Here is a 25,892-nt window from a genome sequence, read left to right as displayed (position 1 = left end):
AAGTTTCTTCAGAGGGGAAAAATGTATAATGAAGGGGTTTTTAAATTTCATTTAAGTGCTTTCAGTAACTTTATTGTGCCTGCAAGCAGAGGCATAATTTGACTTCTTTGTTGGGCAGGACTATGTGCTAACTTAGTAGTTTGTATAGAAAATCTGAAGTAAATCTTCCTGGTGAAGAGAGACTGCTTGCAAGAAGAATTTGTAAGCTCAAAGCCCATGACAGTTGTGTTTGAAAGACCATTCTGCACTGAGTATTTGTGGAATATTTGTTGAAATCATAATCTAAAACTAATGTTAGTATCAAGAACAATTTGTAATCATAGAACACCTCATCAAACAACTAGTAGCTTAACTAAAGACTAAAGCAGTTTGGAGTATGCTTGTAGTACTGTCTGCAATTCAAAATTCAGTGAAGACATTTAAGAATACTCCCAGATATATTTTTGCAATATAAAAAACATTAATGTGCTTGTCAATGATGTTATGTTATGACCAGAAAGCAGTAGAACATTTTCATTGTCAATAGTGATCCCTGAAAGATCTATTTGTGCCTTGATCTCCACTGTGTCTTCTTACGCATTCACAGTTCTAGAGGAACTTATTTTCTGACTGCCTTGAAGATTTTAAATTTGTGTGGACTGGTAATGGGCTAAGGTTCATCTGCACAAGCATTTCCTTTTAAAAAAAATAAAATTACAGTGGGCAATTCATGTAACAGCTGCTGTATCAAACAATGTTTTAGAAAAATACCCCTTGGTTTTTATAATATATTAAGGGAAGATTTGAAGTATTCGTGAAGTGTTTCATCTGACCTAACTAGATAATTTTGTGAAAACATATATCTATGCACCGATATTTATTATAGCTGTACTGGGTGCATGTGCATTCTTAATGTGAAAATTAAAACGCGTTGGACCAGAGTTTAAAAGTCTGATGGTGTGTCAGGAATATAATGACCTGTAGATGGAGTCCGTGCACAGTTTTTTATGAGACTGGGGTTTAATGTAAAAACACAACTGCATTCAGTAATTTTTTTCCTCAAAATGTACACACCTCACATGAAATAGATCTGGGTTTAAAGCCATTTTGTCGTTGTTAGTTGCCTTGCTTTCCCCCTGGAGTGCTGTTAATGCTTTATGATAAAATACAACTGATATAATAGATAATGTGTCTGTGATACAGAAAGACAGTCTTCCCATGTCACTCCTGTTATCATAAAAAAGCCCAGCAATAGGTCTGTTTTAATATGTGTGTTTTGAAAAAACACAATCCCTCTGGAGTTACAGTCTACTCTGAATGTGCACAAATGGTCAGAATCTTCCTGTTGTGACCATATGTTAGTTCAACTCGGCCCTCACGGTGCTTTTTATCTTTGCTAAAATGGTGGGAAGAACAAGTGAGGGCACTGACAAATGTGACTTGCAGCATGGGAGTGTGCCACGGTACCCAACTGCACTGCCTCCAGCCCATCTTCCTGATGCCTCTTCACAAACATGGTCCTTAATTTACCATTAACTTTCCTGAAGTGTTTTTGTATCCTTTTCCCACCTTATTACTGATGACCTTCTGCTATCCTTGAGATATGTATGAGGAGCAGCTTTTTTTTCTGACAATGAGTGTTAATATAAAATAATATAAAATTTAATCTACAGAAGGTCCTGGTTGAAATTGTGGGGAAGGTGTATGAGGAAAGATTCTTTGAAAGATAAAATGCTTGCTAGAGACAGCAGGAAAACTTGTTATTTGGTAACATAGGAGAAGAAAAAAAGATATTGTCTGTGACTCAAAATTCAATTCTAGGTATGTAAGATCAAGAAATATAAAACAACCTAATTTTTTATTAAATGAAGTTGTATGACATGGTCAGAGGAAATTAATACTATTTTAAAAAATAGGTGTTTTGTCTTTTTATTAGAAATGATGATTTATATGCATTAAAACATCACACTGCATGGAAATAAGCTAAAAATTATTAAAATTTCTGTGGATGTCAGTCCTGAAACTGATTTAAATTTGTAGCTGTAAATACTCAAACCTGTGCTGCAAAATAAACTTGAAGCATTTCCAGAGTGCCTATATACAGGGTGTCCTTCCTCCTTCTCTCTACGTTCAAAACAAGTGGAATGTAAGTGTGGGATACACAAAGGATGTCTGACTGATGGAGCTCACAGAAAAAACAGAACCTGATCATTTAGTTCAACATCATATTTCTCCTGAGAGGGTCTTTAGTGGTTAGAGCAGGGAAGTCTGGCAGGGCACCAAGAACCACGTACCCCAAACAGAAAACAGTCTGGCCAGTGCAAGAATCACTTCTGTCACTGGATGTGATCCTAAGGAAAGTTTTTGGTGCTTCATTGTTTCTCCAGTTCAGTAGTAATGTGTGCAACAAAGTGATGTTTTGAAAAGCAGCACTTTTGCTTGTATCCCTGATGACTCCATTTGTTTGTAATGGGAGTATTCCCAGAAATGAATGGAAAACTGCTGCTGGGTTAGGGTTTAAGACAACTGTAATCTACGATTAAGGGAATAATCTGTGACTGGGTATTAGGTAAAGGTCTCAGATTTAAGAAAAAGGTTGATTCTGGTGTCGTCTATAGCAGGCAGAAACCACTAAGCCTAAGGATTTAATTCTGATTTGTATTGATGGAAGTAAGATTTTGGTTGCCTGAGTTCAAAGAGCTTTAACTTTATCCTTCTTCAAGTAAAATTTCAGGACCTTTGACTGAGTTAGAGATATACATAGGGATCTGTAAGGGAAGCTTTATAGACATGAGATTTTCATATCAACAGATGGTTTTGTTACACGTTTGAAAGGCAAAGATGGAGATAGTCCTCCAAATCTAATTGCTATGGGAAAATGAGAAATAAAAGCAAAATTACATACTGATCTATGAAAATGTACACTCAATCTAGTTCTATATTTAAAAAGAAGATATTCTATTTTTGTCAGTACTTGTCAGTGTTCTAAATTACCGTATCTTTCTTTGTATGCAAACTGTTTATAGCTATTATGAACTAAACACATTACCCTTTCCTGACAAATGAGCGTTTTCCTGAGAAAAACACATATTAGCACATCAGAAACATTAAGGAGTAATGAGATAAACATTAAGGAACTTGCATTCTATTTGCTCACCATTTATAGAGGAGCACTGATTTTTTTTTATGATTTTAAACTCTTACAATTTAAGGAAAAAAACGTAAACACGCAGGAATTCTACAAATCACTACAATCTTGTTATATGGAGGATGCTATGTGACCATAAACGCATACGCGTATAAGCGAGATTAAACAGATTATGGAATTATTATTTTCTAAGGTCATTGGTGGATTACTGTTTTTCAATAGTAGCTGTTTGTGTATTTCAGCTATGGACAAACTTCATCACAAGATGAACTTAAAGACAACACCACAGTGTTCACCAGAATATTGGATCGCCTTCTGGATGGTTATGACAACCGCTTGAGACCAGGACTGGGAGGTGCTCTATATTATGATTTTCAATGTTGCATGCTAGATAAAAAGTCAGTTAAAAACATTATTATATTTTCCAGAATATACTTATTTCAATTCTGTTTATGTATACACATAAAGTAATGCTAATGTACAGCTTTTTTCCCCCAAAAGCCATGCCTTCCCTGTCTTTTGCATAATTGGTTTTCTCACACTTTTACCCAAAAGAAGAAAACAAATGGTTCACAATTCAAGTACATCTCTGAATGTGTAGTAAAACTTTAAATGTATAAAAAATAGAAGATAAAAAAATACAACCTGTGATCTGACAAATGACATGTTGATGAATGAGGCCTAAATAGCCCATATATCTATGACCATTTTAATGAGGATTTGAGTTTTTTTTTTAAAGAGAAAGTATCAATCTACTCTAGTAGATTGTCTCAGAGAAGTTTTTAAGATTTTTTTTGTTTTCTACTTAGGTATGTAAGGATTTGCTACTGTAACATCTTTTTCTTCGGTTTGGTAAAAAAAGTCTTCTTCTGCTCTTGGTGCTGAATCCAGAAAAAGGCATAAAACCACATAGCAATTATGTCCTTAAAAAACATTATTACAAAGACTGGTCTTCATCAACATCCCTGTGTTCACTCTTTGATTTGTTGTACTGTGATATGGTCCCGAAATTTGATCTTAAAATCTTACTGTTCACAAACATGGAAATTCTAAATGGATGAGCTCAAATCTATTCCTTCCAGTTTGTGGAAAGGTTGACTTTATTTCTTTCAGAAGTCTTTTTTCTTTTTTCCTTTTGGACTTGTCAGATAAAAATAAAATAGAGCAACCCACCCCACAATAATGTAGTTCAGAATGTTTTCCTATAATCACTCTCAGAAGAACTGCAATATAAGGGTGCATAACATTAGGAATTCTTTTATCATCTCCTGTGGATGAAATGGAACATAATTAAGTGTAAGGTTATTCTGTGGTTTGAGGGTACCATCTTGCAACTGTTCTTGAATTGTGAGCCAGTCTCTTCAATAAATTGACTTCACTGATTTTGAGGAATGGCTAAAGATTAAATTCTGATAAAAAGTATTAATTAACACATTTAAGATATCTTGGTCTGCAAATTTTTGTGTGCAATTTCACGTAATAGACAACAAAATAAGAGTAATTTTTTGCTTTTATCTAGCAATATTAGTTCCTGCTTTCTTGTGAACCCTTGACTTAGGGTAGATAAATGATCTTTTATTCTTTGTTTAATGGAAATGTAGAGTTCAATCAGCTGCTCTATCACAGTAAATAAAGTACAGAGGGCCATAAATAAAAGAGACTCTGTAAACCGAGTCTGGTACATGTCTACAAGAAAAATATGAGCATATGATGATTTCTTATATGAGTTTTATAGCAATTATGACTTTTTAAACTCATACTGGAAGGGAAAACAAAGGGAGATGCAGGGAAAGGATTTTCTCTCACTCTTTGGATTGCATTTAGAGAGCTAAGCATATCAGTATCACAGACATATATGTCTGTGTCTTTACATATATGTTTCTGAATGCACACTTCAAAGGTGAACTCATGGAAGAGTCATCTGGTCCAGTTTAAACTTACTCCTGACAGAAAGAAAATTAGTATCTTCACAAAGTTAAATAGCAATCTGTATGGATTTTGAAAGCAACGAGTGATGGGAAATATAGGGTGGAAGGAAGGAAGGATTGGAGTAGTTTCTCTAACTAAGGATTAGAGAAGTTTAAATAATCTTTGCATCCTTCCATTTTTCAATTGTGTTGCCTGTTCCTGCCTGTAACCCAGAACCTCAAATATACAATTTTCCTTCTGCATAGTGCGCTATATTTTCATGGTGTGAGTTCAGCAAATTTCTGTCCTATGTTTGTCAGCTTTGAACACTAGAAATAAGAGTACCATGGCTTTAAAAAAATCCCATATCAGATTAAATTGTGGGCAGTAAACTAATTCTTGTAATCAATATACAGATAATCAGATATACTCTTTTGACTATTGAATAAAGCATTATTCAAAATACATAAATTACAGATTTAAAAAACTAGGGACAAATACCTAGGCTGATGTTTTCAGTCCTCATAGCAACTTATAATAAAGGGTGTGCTCAGGAATTTGGAAATTCACATCTTCAACACCTTCTCCCTAATGTATCTAAATCTGAGTGAAGCACCTCAGGACAACTCAGTTTTGATGGTTGATAATGGAGAAATGTATTCTGAAGTGTTCCATGCATAAAAATATCCAGTGAGAAATCTAAATCAATATATAAATTGGGTTATGGAGTTGGAAATTCAGTAGCCTTCCATCATAGCATGACTTGATACTGGAAATTTTAAAATTTATGGAAAAGCAGTTGTTTCATTTTTCTTCCCAACATTAGTGATGGCTTCTTGTTACATTTTGATCAGAACACAATTTTTATCCACTCTGAAGCAAAAGTTAAGAAATCTACCAATGTAACAACATTTTTAGATATGTAGAATTAGTGCTAAAACTCATTGCTTCCTTATGAGCTGTGATGTAGCTATCAGAGAATTCAAGAGACCAGCGATCCTCATTATATGTAATGTTGGTATTTCGTGCTGTTAGGCACAGTGTAAATCTGTGTATCACTGAGGGCACTACAGCACTCTTCCAATCATCCAAAACTATCTATTCTATACTTTCTATGCCTTCTGAGAAACAGGAGATGAGGTAAAACAATGTACAGTGCAGTTTCCGTGTCTTACAGAAAAGGGCACACTGCAGAAAACTCTGGTTCTCCCAGTACGACCTCTTCTCCTGTAGTGCAGGTTTTCAGATCTATACACCTGCAGAAACAGAATTGTGTGCATGAACAGAAACAGAAAATAGACCAATCTCTCTCTCTTTCTTACCTATGGAATAAAAGGTAGATGGTAGTAGGTGATTATGTGTATGCATGAAGAATTCAGTGATGAAAAGCTATCTTTAGTTACTGAAAAATTGTAATGAATTGTGAAAGGGCTTTGAACTTGATCTTGGCTCTACTTATTTAGAGGAGTAAATTCATCCTTTTTGAAATAAACACCATGATATTTCTCAATCCCAAGTTTGCACACATCCTGTTAGTGTGGTGAACAGTTTTACTGTTTGGTAAAAGTATTCCGGTGCAGCTGATGAGGCACCATGAAGCCAGGAACAACCTTCTGGGGAAATCTCATTACAAACATTCATTGTAGCAGCTATGCTATGTATTCATGGGAAAGCCAGGGTAAAAGGTGGAGTATTAAGATAATGAAAAATTTCGAGGTGTTGAATTTTGAATCACTTTTTGAGCATACATAGAATAAGTGCTAGATTAAAATTAACTCTGCCCTTGCCTTTTTTATCTTCTTTTGAGGTATTACTTTAAAATGAAAATGAAAAATCATATATGCTCCATAGAGAGTATGGGAATGGAAATTATCATCAGATAACCCAATAAGGCCATATCTGAAATTAAATGAGAAACTCTTTAACCATTTAACATTTAATCATAAACCCATTTAACCATTAAACAAGGGGGAAAGGAGGAATTATTTCTCATTAAGCAGAATATTGAACAGTGGAGTTGGTGACCCACAGGGAAAAATTAGAGTGATTGAATATGCTTGTTATTAAAAAAAATAGCATAGTTCACAAAATTAATCTGATTATTTTTTAAAAGAGCATGCAACACTATGTTATGCATTAGCACATTTTCACTTCTTATCAATTATTATTGATATAAATTATGTCATTTACTTGTTTTTCCTCCTTCTTATATGGGCTTAGTCGCTTAGTCAGACACTGCTAGGAAATAGCATCTGTTGTACCCATCCATTAACATGAACAAATAGTTACATTTAGTTATTTATGCATGGAAGATAGAAGTTCCAAACTAAATGTAAAAATGTTGTAAATTATACTAGAGAACACCTATTGACTCTATGAGAGGATTATCATTTACAAAAAGTAAGGAGAAGGATTTGCAGAGTGTAACACATTGAAGCTGAAAAGAGGAAATCATGTCAGACATTAGGGAAAAAAAAACTGAGAGAAGTCATTGAGGTAATAGCATAATTTTTTGTGGAAACTACCTGGACTGTAGAACTAGAGGTGATAAAAAATGGCCTAAATAATAAAGATGCTGATCTCTATTCAAATACACAGTCCTGAAAAAACCCCAAAGGATCAAATAGTACTGGGAAGGAGTAAAATAAGAAGCAAAATTCATTACAGTGGGTAGTGATCTCTCTAGTAAAGCACTATGTCTAGAGTGGGAGTTAAAAAAAATTGAAGTGCTATGAAACAGCATGGAAAAAATAATTTCCTCAGGTAGATGCATATGGATAACCCTTTTGTTCATATGGGGCATAGAGATGATCCCTGGGTTGCCATCACAGCAGGTTTGAAGTGCCACAGTGGAGGCAGGGAAGACTTGGTTAGAGCAGGTTGTATTTGGTGATGAGATTCATTAACATGAAATCAGGGGCAGCTACAGTTTTTTTAAGACTTTCACCTTTGCATAGCAAATCTCATCTCCCTAAAACTAAAGGATACCACATGCTCTGGGACCTTTTAATTTAGAATAAAGGTAAATGTGGCTTATCCCTTTGAGAGGGATTTTGTAGTGAAAGGTTAATACTGAACAAACAACAATGGGTTTGATTTGACAAACCAGAATCTTCCTGAATTAAATTTGGTTTTATTGTGGGGTTGAACGCTCAGTAGATCACCCCAAGTAGATTATCAACTTCAGTATTGAACAGAATTATAGTAATTTTATGCTGTCAATAAAAGGTATTTGCTGATGTGTCCTGCGTGATGTTTATCAAAATTGAGTGGGACTATTCTTAAGTGGAACATCAGTCAGTCTCAGGCAATTCATTACTTCCATGGAGTAGAAGGGATGGGGAAATGCACCTCACAGTATTATGTTAATTAGATTTTAAGATTCAGTTTTTTGAAAACATTATATATAAACATGATAAAATTTCCTCTTGGTTATTGAGGTCCCAATGGAAATTGTTGGATTTAAACATATCTGAGCTAATTCAAAGTTTAGGGAAAATAAGGGTTTTGTTTGTATGCATAATAAAAAATTGAACTTGAGTTATTCTACTCCAAATGAAAAAAAACTCACCCCTACACATTATTCTGTAAGTAAAGAAGGACCAGATGTTACACTTAACTTTGAAAAACTGAAGGAGCTGATTTTCATTTTTTTTTTCCACTCTGTAGACACCAGATTAATTTAAAGACAACTGCAAGAAGCCTTAGAAAATCCTAGGAAATTTGATTTAATACAAGAGCAGGGAGGTAGGTAGGATGTGAGCAGCTTTGAGCTATTAATTGGCATGTGCAAGTCCCAGTAACCTCAGCACAGACTGCAGTGGGTGATCACAGGACAGCTCACTCTCATCCCTTTTGCTCTCTACTCTTACTAATGCAGCAGTACAAAATTCCTGTGAGTGCATTTGTTGTGGTTCTTCAATCAAAATACTTCACAGGACACGGCTGGGCTGATTAATCTAAGTGTACACTGTACAGGTATCAAAATTCCTTTATTTCAAAGCCAGAGGGAACGTCTCCTCCATATTAATAATTATAACACAGACAGACATGAGACATACAGGAAGAACAAGTGCCTTACCAAAAAATGGTGTTAACTTAAACCATCAAAATGTGCAATTGAGATGAACCTCGTGCTCAAATACTGGCAGATCATAAAGGGAAATTCTTAATGTATGGTCTCTCCTGATAAATAGGCTTATTTACTGCTATTTTAATATATCTGTATTTATTTTTTTCTTAATTTATAATCCAGTCACAATTCCAGCAATAATGAGACCCCCTGGGACTTTAAATAAAAATATTTATTGTTACTAATTTTGAGTTTACACTAGTCTAGTATCATTAGCAAAACACAGTATTTGCAAACAGTAAAATTACAGTGGTTGAGGTTGCCTGATGCTTTCATAGCTGTACCTGGGTCCTTTGCCCAAAGCTGTGTCCCACAGTGTCTGGGTGTGCTACTCAGCTGCTTTTTTGCTGCTCAGTAACTACTTGGACCCTGTTATTGCCTTATAGTCAAACCAGTAAGTCATTATTAATTTCCTTAGGGTTTTTTACTGAAATCATTACATGCTCTACAGATATCCCTACATTACTTACTCCTGGTACATGAGATAGATGTCACAGTTAAGACACAGACTTAAAGCACCTTTAGAACTGCTGGATTTCTCTTCAGCAATCCAATCAGCTCCTGACCTGAGCCTGTTTGGGTCAATAAGACTCTTCTCTAGTTCTCAGGGATATTGTGAAAGTTTTGAATACAGCTCAGGATTTGTGGTTCCTGAAAAAATCATTCTGAGCATTTGATGCACAATTTAAGCTCTCCTATGGTAATCAAGATGCAAATTGAACACGGGTAACTTTGATTCTAAATATATAGCTCAACTGTATGAGTAAAAACACATGTCCTGTGCAGGAGTGACTCACAACTTTTGAAGCACTTAACAAAGCACAGTTGAATCATCAAATTAGTAAAGCAGTAAACAAAAATTTCAAAACCTCCACATGGCTTTGGAGTGGCTAATCTTTTTCTGTGTTTTGATGCACACTTTTTCATTGGTCTTGAAAGTGAGGTACACACCAAAGAAAAACCAGAAAAATGGTCTGTACATTGGTTTATCTGCATTTGAAGGGAGTAGGTGCACTGCAAAAGTGTAATCAGTGTGAAGATAACATAGCCTCTTCTGAGTTCACAATCTGAATTTTCTAATGTTCATGTGATTTATGTGCCGCTTAAATTATTTGCAACGTTACACAGAAATAAAAAGCATCACTTATTTTTTCAACCCCTTGAAAATCTTCCTTCTTAGTGCAAAAGTCTTAAGTACCCATTTTGTGTCCTCAAGTGATTTCTTTTAGCCTCAGCCTCTCTTCTATGACTACATCTTCCAAAGCCAGAATTGAGGACAGCATAACATGATATGCTGATGTTTCACAGAGCATATTCTGTGTTTGTGCAAGGCAAATCAGCTGGATTGTATTAAACAGAATCTTGCTCAGAGCTGGGACTCTTAAGGACCATCATTTTGTGTTTGAAGAGCTTATAGAATCTTGTCTCTCCTAAAAAGCCTCAGAGTAAAGAAGAGGGGGTAAGGAACAAGGATAAAGATCTTTAAAAGCCATTTGAGATTCACCTTTCACTATGGAAAAGGCTAATAGATTTCAGGATGGTATCAGTTTCTCAGTCTTAAGAAAAGGCGATTTGGTAGCTGGTGTCCATTCAGCAATGTTTTACTATGGAATCCCCATGTCCTTCTTCTGCCCGCTGTTTCATACATGACCACAGCCTTTTGAACTTTTGTGACAGTGATGGGCTGAAAGACAGAATCATCTCCTCCCAAGCCAAGTAATTTCTGAACAAGCATATGCCTCTTTTGGTTCCAGAAAGTCAAATTCTCGCCATGAACTCCTTTAAGGCCAGAGACAATTAGATGTCAAAAAAATACTTGCATTTCTTTAAGTTAATTGAAAAGTTTGTAAATAACAATGGGGTCATGTATTAATTCAACTGGACACCTAAGGAGGAAATTTCACCTATTGAGTGCTTTTCTCAATAGTCACTGTATTTTGTACGTCTCAGTCACAGATATAAAGAATAAAAATAATATTAAGAAGTTCAGCCACATTACAGTATTTTACTTTCCTTTGTTGTGAATAATACATTGGAAATGTCATAATTTTAATGATTACTGAAGATTACTTTTGATGCCACCTGATTTTTGTACTAATTTATTAATAGAATATGGGACATCAACTGCATTCCTACCAATAGTAGAACTTTTTGATTTTTGCTGGCTCACAAAAGGACAAATTTTATTTTATCTATGCTAGATATTTATAGGAAACTGTTTCCAATTTTATATATTTAGCAGTTGCACACTTTTTTTTGAATGAAAGTGAAAGATCTGTATGAGCATTGCGGAACACTGATTCCCATTAGAACTTTTGCACAGATATGGAAATGTATACTGGAATTGACTGCGCAACCCTGGTTCCCTATTTTTCTTCTGTTCACTCTGAATTTTCTTGTCAGATGGAACAAATTGTATTTAAACAGTCCAAAGTCTTTGGAAATCAGATGGTTGTATTAAATTAGAGGGGTTTCATTAATTATCTTGCAATATTTAAGTAACATTATACAAATAGCTACATATATATTTCTTAGTCTTAGGAAAAATTTTGTCTGCTGCATGTCTGCTTACTATACACATGCTATAGTGTTTTCTTTAGGATTACTTTTAAAATTCAAGCTTGCTCAATTTATTTATTTTTTGAATGCTATTTCAGAAATGTGATCACTCATTCCATGAATGAAACTTCTACCAAAATCTCTGTGCTCACTTGTGGAGCACAATAGTAAATGTATTACAACCTACATCACCATAACTTTGGAAAGCTGGTGGGGGTTAGCTGCACTCAACACTGCTTGGATTCCTGCCTCCAGGTGGTGTTACTCCCTGCAGCTATATTTAATTCAACAGGGTTATTTTGATATATTCCATCCAGGGTGAATATTTTGCTATGTGTGCCCTAGAATGTACCAGTATGCTCAGAAGTGACTGATACTCTGTGTGTGCGTAGAGGGAGAGGAGAGGAAGGCGGGAAGTTAAGCTTGGGTGTTTCTCAAAGTGTCTTTTGCCAGTCCAATCAAATGTACTAAAATCAAATGTTTGACCTCTTTCTTGAGATCAATACCAGTTTAGGCATCTCAGCACCTGTGATCACTAAAATCACCGGTTTCTTCTGAAATGTGCAATGTCATTGTGCCATGGAGCAAATGGACATCCTGGAAATCACAGAGGGGTCCAGCTTTATGATAACAGCATAGGCATATAATCTGTTACATACATGTTACAGAAATCTGAAGTATCATTTATACTAATCTATCATTTAGGCTTATAGGACTGGAGACCTTACTTTCAGAAAAACATTTACACAGATCATTTCAGTAGGGAAGTTTAGCTGATGGGTTTTTTTGGAAAAAAATTAACTCCTTGTTGTTTATTGAAGTAAAGGGTAGCAGCCATTCTAACTATAAGCCATTTAACAAGCCATTTCTAACTCATACAATAAAGTGTATTCATGTTTGTATACACCACAATGAATTCTCTCCCTTTCTTCTGTGTTCTTGGTCTCAGTACAAAATATACAACTCGCAAGCCCAGGGGTGATTAGTAGAGACCTTATTTTACCTTGCCCAGAAACTGAGTACCCAATGAGATTATAGAGTACTGTGTACAATATTCAGCACTGGTTATAGAGTCAGACAAGAAGATTTATCAGACAAAGAATGAAAATATTTCCACAACAGTGGAACGGCAGCTGCTGTGTCGTTGCATCTCAAAAATTTCTGTGGAAAAACTGCAATAAAGAACCTGTTGCTGACAATATTGACCGTGAAATTACTTCTACAATAAATTCTCAGGATCATATTGCAGACCAATTTCAGAATGACTTATCAAAGCCAATAATTTCTCTATTTATTGTGAGAATTGGTAGTGGTTAGATCTAATGAAGGCTGTGTATAGACACTCACTGTCCTAATTTCCTGCTTCATCAGAGCGTGTAACTGAAGTGAAGACTGACATCTTCGTCACCAGTTTTGGGCCTGTTTCAGACCATGATATGGTAAGTGATGGCCTATATTTCTACAGCACTCATTTTCTCTTGTCTTTTTAATTTGGAGGATGAAAGATATATGCAATAACTTATTTGCCCCTTTTAAGGCTGGGCTTTCTTTAAGCCCTTGATCCAAAAATGCCATCAGCATCTATGTGCTACCATTCCTGTTGCTGTGACTGCATTTAAGTGCCCTGAAATTAGAAGCCTCAGTGACTTTGATAACGTGTTTTAACAGATTTTATATTTGCTACATAATATATTATGAAATGCATTAGGGTTTGGATCTGTATTTTTCTGAGAGTGATTGCTTAGGTCCTTGCTGGCACATCACTGATCCAATTTGCCAAGAAAGATCATCATCTTAAAATGCAATTAACACTTATGCCTATGGTGTGACACCTGTACAGTGTAACCTGTATTTTTATATTAAAAGCTACTGATCAATGGAAAGTGACTTTCCTAGATCTTGACTGCTCAAAAGAGAAGATTAATGAGAGAATTAGTGTCACTTCTTTACAGAATGATTATTAAAATCAAATTGTCAGATAACTGCAGGGAATGGAGATTTTCAGAAAATGGAATGAAGATGTTGTGAGCCCTGGTCTTAAGAGATACTAAGAGTCGTGTAGAAATATGGGTAAGGTATTTAAAATTTTGCATATAAACGAGGTTTGTACAAGTAGGTTGCTACTGAGAGGGGTAAAGCCTGGTCTGCAGACACCAGTATCTGCTGGATGCTGTACTGGGATGAATGCTAGAAACAGCCTTGTTAATTTAAAGGAACAGATGAAAGCAGTTCAAACTTGTAGCTGGCTACATTTTGCTAAATATACTTACCAAAAGAAAGATTCAAGAAAAAAAAAGAAAAAATAAGTAGAGAAAAGGGAACAAGTTCCATTTCTGACTACAAAATTGTCAGCTGTTTAATTTGAACTAGAAATGTAGACAGGCCTCAAACACCAGGTTATTACAAGTTTCTGACTACTCAAAATAATGTTAAGGAATGGAAAACCAGAAAAAATAACTTTTATGAGACAGTTTATTTTTCTAAGTTAACTTTATGAAAAGACACCATTTTTTCATTGCTTGGAAAATTGCTATAGAACTATAGTCAAATTTGTAAATGCAACCAATGCCACGATACCCATACCATGCTGACTCCTGTTTTTCAGTCGGTTAAACAGGAGGAAGAATTCATCATCCTCTTAATAAAATGTGTGACCAAGAAACACAGAGGCAGGTGTTCATGTATTTTGAAAACTAAATAATTCACAGAAAAGTATTTAGTGTAAAACTCTACTCATCCTACTCACCTCCCATAAAAAGTAACATGTGTGCAGCCTACTCATGTTAAACCTTTGCTTGAGAAACTAGGTGTGAAATGAGAGACAGGAAGATAAATTGAAGAACTTACCAGAATGCAGAGTTTATATTAATTTCACTGTACACTTTGATGTGCTGTGTGCATAGACAGGTTGGTAGCAGACCCCTTCAGCTGAGGGCTCTCCAGATTCCCCTGTGTGCAGCCCAGGTTGTGGGGTTTGGGAGGCTGCACAAGCAGGCAAGCACGGGGAGGATGTGCTGTGTGTGAGCCTGGGCTGGGGCTCTTCCAGATGCCACTGAGTGCTAGGAAAGCACAGCCACACTGAGACACTGGCACACCTCAGCCCTCTGTTTGCAGGGACCCAGCGAGGCACTTCCATGGATAAGTCAGGGGACGTGGTGCTCCTACCCACTCTCAGTACTACTAAGAGTGGCATAGACAAAACCTGTTATTTTATAAAGAGGCTGTCTTGGTTTGTTCTTATCCTTGTGAATAAAGTTAAATGGGAGAAAAGCAATTTTTAAAATGAAATTATCTTTTTTTGGAAGAACTTTGTGGCTTTCAGGCATGTTCACATGGTGGAACAAACTGAAAAACAGATATTTGGCTATTCTCATACAAACTGTCATTTTTGTGAAATTTTTTGATGCATATTATTTTCAATGAGAAGCGTTTAAAAATAATTTTTTCATAAAGACAGATTTTTTTTCTAGTAAACCTTCATTCCCAGTTTTTCTGTGGAATAACCTTTTCAGGAATTATCTTACTATCTTCCTGTACAAAACCTCATGGAGATGACAGAGTGGTCTACCCTATGAATAAACAATCTCCAGGGAGAAGTATTAGAAGAGTAAATTAGAGAACATTTAAGTCAAGGTGTTACAAATATTCAACACCATATAATTTATTCAAAGTGCAGATAAGAATCTTCTTTTTTAACTTGAACACTGTGGAATGAAGAGTCTCCGCTGCGGAGAATTTATTCTAAATTCCACCTCACTCATATGTCTGCACATAGGTGGCTGCTATTGTACATAGTCTAGAGAAAATCCTTCTGCTCCCTTGTTCTGTATGCCCCTCTGCTGTAGAAGAAAGCCCTAATAAGATTATCTGATGGCTTGGCCCTAAAGATCAGTTGTCTGTCAGGATTCATTTGAAGACAATGAATGTACACTAATTAAGTGAGTAGTGAAAGCTGAAGATCTGAGATATCTTGGCCAAAATTAATTCACTCTCTATGGTGTGATGACCTGGGATAGGGAAAGATTCAGTCTGTGCCAGGCATGACCTGTCAGCTACTTTTTAACTGAATTTTCTTATGTTGTCAGGACTCTTATCAAATCTTTCTGTCTCCTTGTCCTTTCCCAACAAATGAACCTTGTGTTTGTATGAAGTCAAAAACCCTTTTCTCAACCTGTACCACTTCCCACTCACACCTTTTGCAGCTGAAATTGGGAATGGCTTACAGGCACACTGAAATGATGTCACCTTCTGGACATGTCTTTTACCTTTCCCATGTGTGTAGGAGGAAATTTTCTTTAGTGATAGTAAAACATAGAGGAAAACCAAAATTTTAATGATGGATACTGTCTTTTACACCTCCTTCTCTCCTACTCTACTGCAAAGCTGGGACAGAATTTTGTCACAACTCAACCTAAGGCCATGACCCAGCAAAATTCTGAAGCAAGTAATTGGCTATAAGGGCAAACTGCTTTCACTGAAGCTGAATAAACTCAAGCTTCAGCAGTTCACTGAGCAAGAGATTAAAAAATGGAAATACGACTAAGTATGCACCCAAAATACTCACAGGTCTGGCATATAAATAAAGTTAAATTTAAAAATCCACCAAACAAGCCCAAAATTAGTCACCCAAAGTAACTACATTTCCATGTCAACAAAAAATTTATTAAGGCACTTCATACCCTAAAAGCAGGGAAAATACACATCAGTAAGAATCACCAGTCTTTCTTGCTAATAGCTGCACAAGGAATAAACAGCTCAGAAGAGCTTAGGCTGTATGTAATGTTGATGTTAAAAAGAAAAAAACCCAAATCTAAAGGAATTTGCTGGGGAGACATTTTGCATGCTCCTTCCAGAATGTTTCTCTTTACTGACATGTTTGTCAGGATAGCTTTTTCCTTATAGCTCTATGTGCCTCCACTACTGGGGCTGTCTGTTTCAGGATTTGGAATCTCCATTCGCAGGAGATCTCAGCAAAGGTTCCACTTCTCAGCCCAAACTGTCTCATTCAGAGTAATTCAGAACCATGTTTGGATAACAGCTTTTGATGTTTATCACAATCAAAGTTTATCAAAGATGGAAGGGGCAGGATAATCCCACACTGAACTTCCATGTGAGGATGGAATTTTTCCTTGGGAAAACACTGTACAACTCTGCATTCACAGTTTTTCACATTTTCACTCCACATACATCTACATTTTATGTATAATATTCCCACATATCTTTCTTACTTTCACCCTCTCCCTCTTAACTTGGTTCCTGTTGCTTTGTCACAAATATTTCTTCCATTTTATAGTGAGTGTTGGTTGTCCCCATGTCCACTGCTACTCTCACCCACTGCCCAGTCCATGTGGAATCACGCTGTAACTCTTGGCCCAAGGTGTCCTCATCTCATGCTTTTGTAGTCCAACCATTTAGCCCAATGAACCATTCCACATCTCATCAATCAGACCATATAATTTTAGTGAACTGTGAACTCTCTGCAGGTTGATTACATGTTTATGCTAATGAGACATTTAGAACAAAAGGCTGTAGTAAGACCCTGTCTCACAAGGCTTATTTTACTCTGACACATATTTCCTGTGCCACTCATACTGGCCACTTACCTGCAGCTCCAAATCACAGTTCAAGTGGGAAAAGGGTGAATTATTTTGTTTCCATTTTATTATATCTAACTCATGGGCACTTCCTGATGTTTATTCTGTTGAACACAGTAATGATATTGTAACTGTTTAATAACCAGCTTCAGGTACATTGTAAGTAATACAGTAAATAAACATTCTGATAATGACTAATTTCATTAATAGTCATCATGCTTCTAGGGAATGTTAAGAACATGCTTTTCAAGTTCTCATATTGCAACATATGATATCATAAGTGTTTCCCTTTTTTTCTGAATTGATGTAGGAATACACTATAGATGTATTTTTCCGTCAAAGCTGGAAAGATGAGAGATTAAAATTCAAAGGACCTATGACTGTTCTCCGATTGAATAATTTAATGGCCAGCAAAATTTGGACACCTGATACTTTTTTCCACAATGGAAAGAAGTCAGTGGCTCATAACATGACAATGCCAAATAAACTATTACGAATTACAGAGGATGGGACGTTGCTATACACAATGAGGTGAGCCCTAAAATATTACATCCTTCATTTAAAATTTAACTTGTGAAAGCATATTTTCCAGATAGGAAACTGGTTTCTTTTTGAGCATAATTTGATTCTTGCTTAATAATTATTTTCACAATAGGCCTTGGAATGATGGGCAAACTGAGTTGTTTGTAGTGTTTATTTTTCCTCTCCTGCTGTGCTACCTCTACAGTCCCTGGATGCATCTTAATGCTTGACTTTAAAAAGGTTCTTACAGTATTAGGAATCCATCAGTTTGCAGAGGATCTTAATTTGGCATTGCTTTCAAGGGTTCCATCAGCAAGTATAATAAAGCCTGAAAGTTTAATATAATCCTAAATTGTGCAAGGGTCTTGGATCTTATAGAAAGCTCTTTCTAAGAACTAACATATGCACACAGAATTCATTGACCATTCTTAGTATTTCTTGTGCTTGGGATTATAAAGCATGACAACATAAAAAGAAACATTTCTTTTTCCATTGATTAAAATATTAGGAAAGTTAGGAGAAAAAGTTATTTCTGTGCTGACAACATTAACTGGAAATATATTATTGTCTTCATGGATAGCTGAGCTTTGGCTGTCCAGTCGTTAGAGGAGTTAAATAAATCCTTTTGAAACAATTACGATATACAGTCATGCAAACATTCTGGATTAAAAAATGGAAAAAAGGATATGTTGTCTCTGTAGAGCGGCGCATCCCCCCTTTATGTCTCCCACGGAATCAAAACAAGGTATAAAGGGAATCTGTTGACTTCAAGCCAAGATGAATAACTTAGTACATAGATGAACACTGAGTGTTCTTTAAAAAATATTTAAGATGTTTTTAAAGTCAGTACAAGTGTTTGGAGAAAAAAAATTCTCCAGGCATTTGGGATGTCCAATTTATTGTGCAACATCTTTCAAGACTGGCTAAACTGTAGTAGATTCATCCTGGCTGGTAGCTACACAAGTCCAGGTCAATTTTTCTTGTCTTTCTAAATGCTCAGCAGTCACGAATTTAATCCACAGGAACACTATCTTGGCAGCACATTGTTCACATGTGTTTCTTCTTTTGATCATAACCATTCCTATTTCCTCACCTTTGCAAGTGTCTTAATGCAATCTTCAACCTACTTTTCAAGTATTACTGTTCATTCTCTGCTGATGTGTAATGCATGACTGTTTGTAGTTCATTTAATCTCTTTTATTGAGAATCATTTTTGCACTCAAGCTGATAGCAATTAAATGTTTTCAGCAAATGTCTGAGCATCCAGAGTGGGCCAATTTAATGATGGCAGGGAGGAAGCAATTGCAGTTGCTAATAGATTTTAATCCTCACACCAAATTAGAAGCCTGAGTACACCTCTGATGCACGGTGAGGAAGGGCAGAGGGGCAGAGCAGTTACACCCTCAGCCAGACAATTCAGGTCCAGTTGTAACTGCTAATTAATCATATAACAGATACTGTGCTGTACCTATGCTATGTGTCTTAATAGAAGTCTATTTGCTATTTCTATGAAACTGGAATAAATGTGTCCTTTTGCTCATTAATCCTTTATAGATTGACTGTGAGAGCAGAATGTCCAATGCATTTAGAAGACTTTCCTATGGATGCACATGCTTGCCCCTTGAAATTTGGAAGCTGTAAGTTTATTTTAAATTGAGGTTTCTCCCATTTTTAGGCCACTTTAAAAGAATATTTTACAAGTGAGAAAACCTCAAGGTTTTAACGTTGTGTATTTTTCACATTTTTGTCAGGGTTTTATCTTTATTCATATATATATATATACACACACATATATATACATATATGTATATATTGATATATAATGGACCTCCTTTATATCTTACAATGTTATGCCTGGACATTCATCAAAGATGAAAATGACAGTGTTCTAAATATCTAAAAAAGTAGTTTGCCACATAGAAAATGTTAATCTTATAGTTGCTTTGTTATAGTAAAACCAAAATCAGTGTTAAAGAAAAGCAATATACACCATGGATAACTGAATTGGTTTAGGTGAAAACAGTTTTTCTACTGTAGTCTTGGTAGTTTATGTATATGATACTCATATACACTCATGGAATGTTTTTGGAAGTGAAAAATCTCAGAAATCTCCAAAGAGTCCCACACTTGCAGCATACATAGCCCTAGATGAGAGAACATACTGTACAAAGTCATGTAATTGAAATCAGTGCAATAACTGACAAAGCTTTTGGTAAGTTGAGAATTTTCCCAAGAACTTCATTTTGAATAGCAACCAGCCTGACATGTAACTAAGCATAAAATTTTTAGAAATAAAATATAAAGAAAACAACCCCACGAAGATCTAAGTTAGTTAATTTAACACAAACAAGGAAGATAAAATATATGGAAGATGCAATAGTGTACAAATTGTTTCCTCAATGGCTACGTTTTTTCTAACAGCAATGGGTCGTTTCACTGATAATGGTTACTTCATGGCTTGATCAGTTTTAGAAGTCAACAAACAGAAAAACCAACTCATTCTTCACATGGTATCCGACAGGGGATAATTTACTTTGGGCTGAATAGTTCTATGTTTGCCATGAGACAGCACCGATGTTTTGTCTTTGAAGAGCTGCCAGTCTCCTAGATAAGGCTTGGAGAACAGAAAGCTCAAACAACCTTGGAGTAAAACTGACAAGAATAGTTTGCTCCTTGAATGTTAAGTTTTCTTAGAGAGCACTTCCAAAATCTTCCCAAATAATTCGTGAAACAGAGTGGAATGGGGGGAAGCTTTGCTCCAGTTTATAACAGGACAGATTCTGCAATGGGTTCTTGATGAATAAGAGATCTGTGCACCTGAGATCCCAGTCAGATCAGGAGTGGCTGCAGGATCAAATTTCTTTTGATGTGCTGGCTAATTTTTCCCTGCAGGCATCGTGCTGGAACTTCGAGGTAGGGAGATGGCTAATCCTGCACAAAATGCCAATGACAATTTAAACCAGGAACAGTTTCCAAACAAATTTAGCTTACTAGACTGAATTTTATAGACTTAAAAAGACACGTATCACCACACCTGTGCATCACTGAACCATAGCCCAAACACCAGACCTTCCCCAGTATGAACAATATTCCCTGTTTTTTTCCTACAGAGTTCTTTCTGGCTCAGTGTCCCAGATTGATTTGTATACTCTTCATTCACAAAGTGCATGGCTTTGCAGATTACTGAGGACTTTGCCTCACTTAAATAAATGACTAAGATTTGCAGAAATTATTAAATAAAGGGGATAGGTAATGTGGATTTGCATAAAAATCCAGAACCATACCAGAAGGCAAGAATGAGACAGCCAAAAACATGCAAGTGTGTCTGTATCTTTTGTATCTAAACTGATTTTTTATCCTTAAAAATATTTTCAGAATGTACATAATTTTCTTAACTGAACAAAACATCACTGATATTTCTGATAGAAAGATCAGTTCTTACACCACTCAAAGGCAATAACTGACATTCTAAGGTCAGAGTACAGCTGTGGACTGTCATGTTTTACTGGTTTTTTGTTTGTTTGTTTTGGTTTTTTCGTTTGTTTGTTTTGTTTTTTTGTTGTTGTTTGAACACTAATGTCTATGGCAGCTGTTCAAAATTGGCCCTAGAAAAACAAGTAACTACATATGCTTGGAAGGATCATTAGACAAAATCAAAGAGTTTTCAGGGAAACTTTTCATTCACCCACTAAATCCAGATGAGCTCCTAATCTGGGATCCTCATGGGGACGAGTTCCTTCTGTAACATGGCTTTACTGCAAACACTGCATGAAGAATTCACTGTTGAAAACAGCCCTTAAAGCTGGATCTCTCCCTTCTTTCTCATCAGATCATATGCCATAATTATCAAGTTATAGAATATTTCTCTCAATATTTTGTTATTGATATAAGTAGAAATATCTCCGACAGGACAAATGGCTGGACCCAAGCAAGTTATGAAAGTGGGATTCACTGTTAAACATAAAAGAAGAACACATCTTATAATTAATTGCCACTTTTTAAGTGAGAATCATATTTAAATACATTTGGGACATTTTTGTCAAACTAAAGCACTTAATTCTAGTCATCTTAATGGACTGGAAAATTTACTGGAAAATGCATTTAATTGTCACAAAATCAATGCTTAAAATGCAGACTACAATCTAACACTTAGCTCCCCCAAGGCAGTGTTTGCCTAGCTCCATTTGTTTTAGATTAAATTGGATAAGAGGTTTTTTACATTCTTCACTGTTACTCATCACTTGTTGAAGCTGGATTCTTAAAAGCCTCACAGTGAAGGAGTTGCACGTCCTGTGGACTCTGCCCATATTGTAGGGAGCAATAAATGTTTGACCCAGCTCCAAGGCTAAAGTGATTTGCCAAAGAGCAGCTTAAGCTAGAGGTTATTCCAGTGTAAATTCAATGTGACAAATGCTAAAGAAATTCTGGAACAACGAAATGCCATATGTTGGCAAAACAAAATCAGAAAGGCAGATGCTCTCCTCAACTCCTACCACAAACATCTGATAGTCAGTTTAAAACTGAGGCCACTCTGAAAACCAGCAGTGATGGGAGCAGACAGCTATGTTGCTGCTTATACAACAGGAACTGGAAGCTGAGGGGGGCAGCTGAATCAAGCACCAAATCTGGTAGCTCATTTCCAGCACTGCCCAGTGCACCCCCTTCACTCTAAACCAATCCAGCCATTCTCAGTGGCTCAGAAAAGCACTCCTCTCTCTTCTAAACTATTCTCACACTCCAGAACAAATGCTTGAAAATTAATTTTATTACTATCTTTATGTGACTACATTATCAAGTCAATTTCTGTGTTTACTCTGGCCATTATTTTTAAAGTCAGAATTATAGAGATGTAGATTTGTGTTTGCCATTGACTCCAAAAACGTATTTCAAGATATGTTACAGTGCTTAGGGAATATGAAGCCTGAAGATAAAAGTACTCTTCAGCTTTTATAATGCAGAAACAAATGCCATGCAATTAATTTACCAGCACATTTTACCCAATCAACTCTTCAATTACTAGCTGTTATCTCTTATACCGATAAGGTAAAATTGCTAACTCACAAATGAAGTCAAGTGAATCAGATTCCTGCTTGTCAGTCAGAAAAAAGGGAAATTTTCATCTTGTAGATAGAGTTCTGCTGTCATTTTGGATGCCCTTAGATGTCCCATCCAGCTCCAGCTGCCTTTGGTGGGTGCAAGCTTGATGCAGATTCTGGCCACACATTCTTTCCCATTCATGCCTTTGGATACTCTTTAGGTGTAAAGGATTCCATGAGATGTCTCTGTGTAGTCAATTAACTCCCACTCAACTACTCCAAGTGAGAGCTGCCAGATTCCAGACTGCACAAAACGGCAGCACAATTTTACTATAGAATTAGGAATAAAAATATTTATGTGTAGCTCGATTCTAGAAAATACATCAATAACAACACAAAGCCCCTCAATGGCATGCGTAGATGCTACTGAATTATCTGTGTAACACACCAGACTGCTTGGGCTTGGAGGGCCCACAGTACTTTTGTACTTTTCTTTTGCCTTGTTCCAAAATCAAGTCTTGAGTGTGAGAACTAATCAGAAATAGCCAAAGCAAAAACAAACAAAAAAAATATATATAGTAATTGTGAGTTAAACTCAGTCTCTCCTAGGCAGCCTCAGAATTGTCAGCCAGGCCCATTTTACAGCAAGGACAGTGTGATGGGGGAATGACCAAATGGGGAGCTGTATCCAGGCTGAGGAGATCACTGAAGCCACTCTGAGAAGGACTTTCAGAGGCTCATACAACATCACACTATGAAAAACTGAAAAGTCTGGGGCTTATCTTTCTTTACAATAGCTAGAAGTTATAAAAAGCATTGGGATACTTGCATGTTTAAGAAATTCCACTTCTCATTCTCACTTCTTTACATAGGCAGGAAATACATAAGAGAGAAATATTTTTCATGCCATGGAGGACCAACCTTAATCCAGCCCTACAGCAGATATTTAGCTATTTTTGTAAAAATCAATTGTACTTCCTATAGATACACTTCAGTAAGATAGTTGTGCATTTCCACAGAGAAATTAAAGAGAATTAAATGTTCAAACTACTGCTCAAAACGTTTTTGTGATAAAGCCATAAGGCAACAGAAAGTGCAAAGCTCAAATGCAATGTGTTTCTCTTAAATTAGATGCTTATACCAGAGCAGAGGTTGTGTATGAGTGGACACGGGAACCAGCAAGGTCAGTGGTTGTGGCTGAAGATGGCTCTCGACTGAACCAGTATGATCTGCTTGGACAAACTGTGGACTCTGGAATTGTGCAGTCCAGTACAGGTCTGTGAAAAAAATTTTGGGAGGGTGATGTTTAACTCTCAAGATGTAAATCAGAGCAGGATTAAAAAATACAAAGACATAAGAGTGAAGGGTAAATTATAATATATGTACTTCAAACTAGGAAAACATGACTCTGAAAAGATAATACAGCCTGGAATTATTTTCCTACTTCAAATGGTGGTAAAATTATTTGAATAATTAAAAGGCTTCCTACAGTGTCAGATCTAGCCAGAAAAAACAATAATTTTTGTAATAAAGAAGCACTCATTATGTTCTTCTCATATTATCTGCTTGCTATGTAGGCTGATAAAAATAGCATAACAATACGAATCCTCAAAGATCACATTTCTGGAGGCAGTGAAGTCACTAAAAGCAAGTGCTTAGTTTCTCAAGGAAGTATTAAGAGAATGAAAAAAACTCATCAAACTCAAAACCATCTGAAACACCCAAACATGATTTCCTTTCCTTTCACACCAGCTTTAACTCCAAAACTTTAATGAGATACAGAAATTCAGCTGACATTTATACTATGATATACCTGTAACCTTGAAGCTGGCTACAACCTCTTATTTTTAAAATTTGCAGTGCTTGTTTCAAGATGTAAATTTCTAAAAGTTTATTTTCTAACAATTCAGGCGATCTAAATACAGTAAGAAACTGAGCACTGGGCATGAACAAGAGCTCTGTTGACCAGATTGACTTGTCAGTAGACCAAAAGCAGCACTGCCTCAGGTGAAGTGGTTGTATTGCTTTGGATACACTCAACATTGTGACTTAGAAAGAAGTCCTCTTATAACTGCATAAACCAAATTTCCTAATGTGTTGTTAAAGTCAATGAACATTTAAAGTGAGTTACTTTAAGGGGAACTGTAATTTTTGTCTGAATCTTTTATTTAGCTTGTTAAAATATATTCATATGTTCTATTAAGCCAAGAAGAGCTGCCACAGACAAGTTTCTAGGTTACTGCTTGGAAGCTTCTATTCAGTTGATATAAAAGCAATTGGTATGGCAATAATAGGAACTTTGCATAAGAGCAGAATCAACACAACTGCTCCCATTGCTGAGCACAGAGGTGTGCAACAAGCAGGTAAAAAGGGGAGAACTCTTGACCTTCCCACAGATGGAAATATTGCCATTAGCTTTTGTGCAGCCAGTAATTCACCCCAAGTGCCCTTTGCTGGGAAGTGCATAGGATTTGAGGGGATCTCTGTGAGGTTGTCTCACAGAGACCTCGCCAGCCTGCGGGACTGGCTTTGCTCCCTGCTTGCTGCAGGTGCTCTAAGAGTAGCAGGATAATCAGAAAAGACTCATGAGGGAACATAACTAAACCAAATAGAAATGCCAGACGAGGTTCAGGGTAATTAGACAGTAATGTGAGGAGCATGCTGTAAACTGTTAAGAAGGGCAGACAAGTAATACACAAACAGAACTGAAACATAAGCTTAAGATTTTTTATGCATTTCCATCAAGAAAAGAAATTGTTTTGCTTGTGCTATTCCAAAGATTTGAATTCTGCCTCCTTTTTCTACCTGAGGAAACCATTTACCATTGTTATCTATCAAGTTAAATGCAGTATAGTCAATACATAAAATATGCTGAGCTGAAGATGTTGTCTAGATGCTGAAATCCAGTACAAAGAACTGAATGGAATAGTTACCAAAAATAAAAACAATCCCATTAGAGAATCTTTTTAGTATGTACAAATTTACAATCCTCTTTAATTACTACCTGATGAGAA

The 25,892-nt window shown here is 36.1% G+C and overlaps 1 protein-coding gene across 1 annotated transcript in view; it reads left to right on the top strand.

Annotated features, from left to right (window-relative positions):
- The window catches only part of GABRA1 (gamma-aminobutyric acid type A receptor subunit alpha1), a 39,291-nt gene that overhangs the window by 3,004 nt on the left and 10,395 nt on the right, over nucleotides 1-25,892 (top strand). Inside the window, exons 3-7 of the mRNA XM_062502306.1 lie at nucleotides 3,370-3,482; nucleotides 13,098-13,165; nucleotides 17,631-17,851; nucleotides 19,397-19,479; nucleotides 24,010-24,153. Coding sequence (XP_062358290.1) covers nucleotides 3,370-3,482; nucleotides 13,098-13,165; nucleotides 17,631-17,851; nucleotides 19,397-19,479; nucleotides 24,010-24,153 — 629 coding nt within the window. The remainder of the gene's footprint in view (nucleotides 1-3,369; nucleotides 3,483-13,097; nucleotides 13,166-17,630; nucleotides 17,852-19,396; nucleotides 19,480-24,009; nucleotides 24,154-25,892) is intronic.

Source organism: Cinclus cinclus, chromosome 14 (assembly GCF_963662255.1).
Source record: "Cinclus cinclus chromosome 14, bCinCin1.1, whole genome shotgun sequence".
In the NCBI taxonomy this organism is placed as follows: Eukaryota; Metazoa; Chordata; class Aves; order Passeriformes; family Cinclidae; genus Cinclus; species Cinclus cinclus.
This window is presented reverse-complemented; position numbering and strand designations above follow the sequence as displayed.